Consider the following 4,874-nt stretch of genomic DNA (forward strand, 5'->3'; position numbering starts at 1 on the left):
TGGAACCTGATAGATTATCTGCCTGGGGTCAGTAACCCAGTGGGTGCCAGGATGGGCCCTGCAATGACTACCTCGCTGAGTTTCCAGGGGCCCCGGAAGCCTCTGCATGTCAAGTGATAAATGGGCCTCTTGCCCAAACCCTGCCCTGCTGAAGTGCACAGCAGAGACTCGGGCAGGTGTGTGAGAATGAGAGATGGGAAGAAGGCAGGGCTTTGGCAGCAGGTGCTAAAAAGTTCTGGAATCCTTGTACATGCACCTAGCTTGAAAACTCACACGCTCCCTTCCTCCCTCCCCATCTCCCAGGACCTTTAAGTGATGCCACTGTTTACTTGTTATTCTGCTTTCAGCTGTTTTCCTGTTTTTACCTGATTTTACCTAGAGACAAGAAGAGAGGGCCCTGTGTAGAGTAGCAGAAAGGGAGCTGGGTTTGAATCCGGGTTCTCATTAGCCATATGAATGCAAACAAAGGACTTTACCTTTAGGAGTCTCAATTTTCTCACCTGGGAAATGGAAGAAATGATACTCACCTCAAGGGACAGTTAGGAATATCAAAAAAGACAATGGATGCCAAAGCCTCTAGCACAATGCCTGGCACACAGTAGATGTTCAATAAATATTTGGTAGATGTATGAGTTGATGCTCAACAAATGTTAATTATTCCAGACTTCCATTGTTGGCACTGCTCTTACTACTTAGGAAAATGAGTTGGGAGTTCCTCTTAGGCAAGTAGCATGGTGTCACTGACTAACAGTGAAGGGGTAAAGCTCATCTTGTGCCTCTCCCCCATTCGAAGGCAAAAGGGAAAACTCCTAGCTAAAGGTTCTTTGCTGCTGCTGCTGTTGCTGCTGCTGCTAACAGAATCATCAGAGGCAGACGACCCAGCCTCTGCTGTAAGCCTCAGCGCGAGAATCTGTGGGGGGCCTCCTGCTTGTCTATTACAATCTTTGAGGGTAACTAGATCTTTAGTCCTGTCTCTGAGCCTCTGGACTGATGCAGAACAATAATGGCACTATGTATGGAGAGTTGTGTGAGAGCTAGGTAGCGGCTCAGCATGTCTCTCCGCTCTCTACCCTTCCTTTCTGTATAGTTGTCTCACTCCCCTCAGAAAAGTGGTTGGTAGCAGGTTCTACCCACTCGTGGCTCTACTCTGGGAAGGAAGTGGGCAAGCAAGAAGGGAGGCTAGAGAGCCCCCTGCTGGAGCTGTGTGGGAGAGTAGCTTCTGGCTGGTTCACCTGCGGAGTTGGTGCTGTCCTCCATCTCAGTCCTGAAAGCCTTCCCCTCTAACTTGAGATCATAGGTATAACTTGGTCCAAGAAAGCTAGGGAGTTGCTGAGCAGGCCAAGGTCACAGGGAGGTCCACTGGCAACCCCTCGTCTCTTGGCCAGACCTTTCCTTTCTACTCTGCCAATGTGGAGAAGCAGACGGTCCTACTACATAAACATCCTACAGTCTCGGCATTATAACTATGTATTTTTCCCTCTTAAGGAATGCTAAATGTGAGCAGGGTCCATATGCTGTAATTTAGAGACATTTAATGTCACTTGTTTAGTGTTAAAAGATGCTTTTTCATACTGTACACTTTATCCTCTGACATCAGGAATGTAACCTCCTGCTTCATGTCATTTCTCTCTAGAGTTATAGGCTAGGAGGTAATGCCACGGAGCATCCAGCATCCCCTTATAGAAGGAACTCACTATTTCCTCCATGACAGATGTTCAGACTCTGCTTACATACCCCTGGAGATGGGGAGCTCACCGCTTCCAGGGGAGCCTATCCAGTGTTTGCCAACTCTATTCAGTAGAAACTTTTCCTAGTTTTGGAGCTGAAATCTGTCTTACTGAGAATATATCCCTGGATTTGGTTCTTACCTTTGACAACAAAAAACAAGTTTGCTCCTTTTGGACAAAAAGAATGTCCAAGATATCCTTTTAACTTTTAGAGATTGTGGTCTTGCTTTCCTACCTCCAACTCCCTCTTATCCCTCATCTCAGGGACAAGCAGCTCTACTCTCCTCATTCATTTCTAGTGGGAAGTTATTTTCAGACACCTCACCATCCCAGTCACATTCCCAGTATCATAGCTATCATTTATTGAGCGCTTTTGCTTGCATTCCCCATACATAAGTTCATTAAAACTATGAAACTTACTATAACGAGGTAGGCATTAACTATTATCATCTCATAGATAAGTGAACAGCGATTCAGAGTGGTTAATAACTTGCCCAAGATAACATCGATATTAAGAGACAGAACCAGGGCTCAGATACAAAATTAGAACCCAGAGATGCTTGGCTCCAAGTTTTTGCTTGTAAACCACTAGGATACCACCAGCTGCTTACGAGGCCTGTGATCCAATTAATCAAAGCAGATTTTAAAAGTGGGGCTTAAATATAGTTACAACATATAGAAGCAGTCTGACCAGAGAAAAATACATCTAGACTATCATCTCTCTCTCTCTCATTTCATGCAGTCTACTTCTATTTATGCTGTCTTAGGAGATGCTATCATTTCTGAAAGGCCTGCCACTGCTGGCCTACACTGAGCTGATTACAGTCAACTAAACTCCCCAGGACTATGACATGGGAACTGCTGGAAAGTCATATCTTGGCTGTTCTTCCTTATCTTGATGATAGAGTGTCTGACAATAAAGTGAGGTCTACACCAAATTCGGGTTGGCTGTGGTTGGTTTTTGGAGTGAGAGACTAAAAGAAAAGGTGCCAAGAATGCTCCAAGGAAAAGAAGATCTGCAAAAAACACTTTATTTGTGTTCCTCTGGGCAACAAGAACCCAGGAGAGAAGCTGTATATACAACATAACATGTGTAGCCAGCTAACATATGGTTCTTTGTTACAATTTCTGAAAACCAATAAGCAAAGGGAGAATAAGCTTTGCTTTTGATTTTCTGCAACGAACCTAGAAAACCTCCAATCCAAAGCAAAAAAATGCTTAACTGAAGCTTTGTGCTAAAGGTCCTATCTCCCCTGAGCCTCCTGTCCTCTCCCTATCTCCTAATCCTCATTTCCGGGAGGTCATTTTAATTAGCAGGCTGTCATGGTGACTCAGCCTGCTGCTTTGCAGACAGGAAGGGAGCAGACTCTCCTAGACCCATTCATCATACAAAGGCACTTTACTCTTTAGAAAAATGCGCAATGTTAAGCTTGCCCCACCTTGGGAATTGCTACTGCTGCTGTTTTATCTTATCATCCCCACTTGCCTTGGAGTGCATTCTTTTGTCTTTGGCATCTCCCTTATCTTGAAATCAGTCTTCCCCCATTGCAGACTATCAGTGCCCACTTCCCAGGTTTGATCTGTGACACCAGGATCTGGAGAGCTTCACCATGATATACCTCTTAGAATGAGTGACCAAATACTTTTTGTCTCTGGAGTTAAAGTCTCAATCAAACCATCAGAGCTCATTAGGAAATATCTCTCAGAACAGTTTGCTGATGTTGTATGCTGGGTTTGGGGGAATCAGGGAGCCTGCAGCTCATAGATAAAGTGACCAAATGTCTAAGACCATTGTGATTTCAAAAATTCTGCCCCATTGTTCCCAACAGCACATTTGTCTTTGAGTTGAATGTGTTGTTTATATTGTTTTGGATCAGCAAATATGGACGCTAGTTTTCTAAAATTGTGAACAACCACAGCCTATTCTAAAAGGTAACCATTTGTAGTAACTGTACAACTTAAAAAGGTAAAGGGGCTTGCAAGCACTGACCTGATATGTGTCAAACCTCTCAAAAAGAATGTGTAAGTTTTCCTCTTCCTGTGAGAATCTCTATGTGGTGGAAAAGAGCATCTGTACTCTTCTGGTTTGAGTCTCCTATTTTGTCCCTGAGCCTTAAGCTGAAGGTTTGCAATTGATTTTCCATTGGTAAAAGAGAAAATTGATGATGAAATTTCTCATTTTTTCCCTTCCCTTTCACTAGCTTATTCATTATCCCACAACCCTTATCTTGGAAACTAGAAGGGTGATTAATTTCATGCTCCAGCAGAAAATGCATGCTCCTGCTTCCACAAGACCTCCCTGGACTCCATGTCCTTAAAAAGAGTTTGAAGGGTCTTTGTGGTTCACTGAGCTCTTCTTGTCCCTTTTGCCGTTGGGGTAGTTGCTGGCCGGGCCCCTCAGGAGTGGGTACTTGTAGGGAGGGGGTTTTTCATTCCTGCAAAGGGGGAGATAACAGAAAGAGAGAAGAAAGACAGCACATATACACACTGTATTGAAATCATGTGTGCATGTCTATCTCCCCCACTGGCCTGCAACCTCCTAGGAACGGTGGCCTTGTCTTGTCTCAGAAACCTAGCCCAGGGCCTGTTTCAAAGCAAGCACCATGGCTCAATGAGTGGCTATTAGATAGATAGATGGATATGCTGTATCGTTTTGGCTCTGGAGAAAATCTAACTGTCCTACATCTCTGCTATTCCATGTTTCTACCTTGATTCTAACTCATTCTATCCATTCATGATGGGAGGGGGATAGAAGAGCTATAGCTTGGGGGAGCCTAGGACCTCATTCCCTTTGCAACCATCTGGGCTCCAAAATCTCCTTTACATTCCTCAGTATAGCCTAATTGTGTCATTTCATTATAGGTCTGTCTCCCTCACAAGCTTGGGGGCTCTTGGAAGGCAGAGATGTGTTTGGATCATCTCTGTGTCCTGGTGCCCAACACCCAATGCAATACCCTTAACATGACTCTTCAATAATTAGAGTGTATGTTCCCTCACACCCTAGACTATGAGCTCCTCGCAGGCAGGGACCATGCCTTATCCATTTTTGCATTTTCCCTCACACATGGCCTTGTTTGTTTGTTGTGTTGTGCCTGGTTAGTTGATGTGACATTCATTCACTCATTGGACTAAGATTTATTTGGAGTG

General features: G+C 44.3%; 1 protein-coding gene across 1 annotated transcript in view; it reads right to left on the bottom strand.

Moving 5' to 3' along the window:
• Nucleotides 1-4,041: 4,041 nt before the first annotated feature.
• Nucleotides 4,042-4,874, bottom strand: part of AGBL4 (ATP/GTP binding protein like 4) — a 956,697-nt gene continuing 955,864 nt past the window's right edge. The window contains 1 exon segment of the mRNA XM_025051987.1: nt 4,042-4,162. Coding sequence (XP_024907755.1) covers nt 4,042-4,162 — 121 coding nt within the window.

The sequence above is a fragment of the Pteropus alecto genome, unplaced genomic scaffold (genome assembly GCF_000325575.1).
Source record: "Pteropus alecto unplaced genomic scaffold, ASM32557v1 scaffold25, whole genome shotgun sequence".
In the NCBI taxonomy this organism is placed as follows: Eukaryota; Metazoa; Chordata; class Mammalia; order Chiroptera; family Pteropodidae; genus Pteropus; species Pteropus alecto.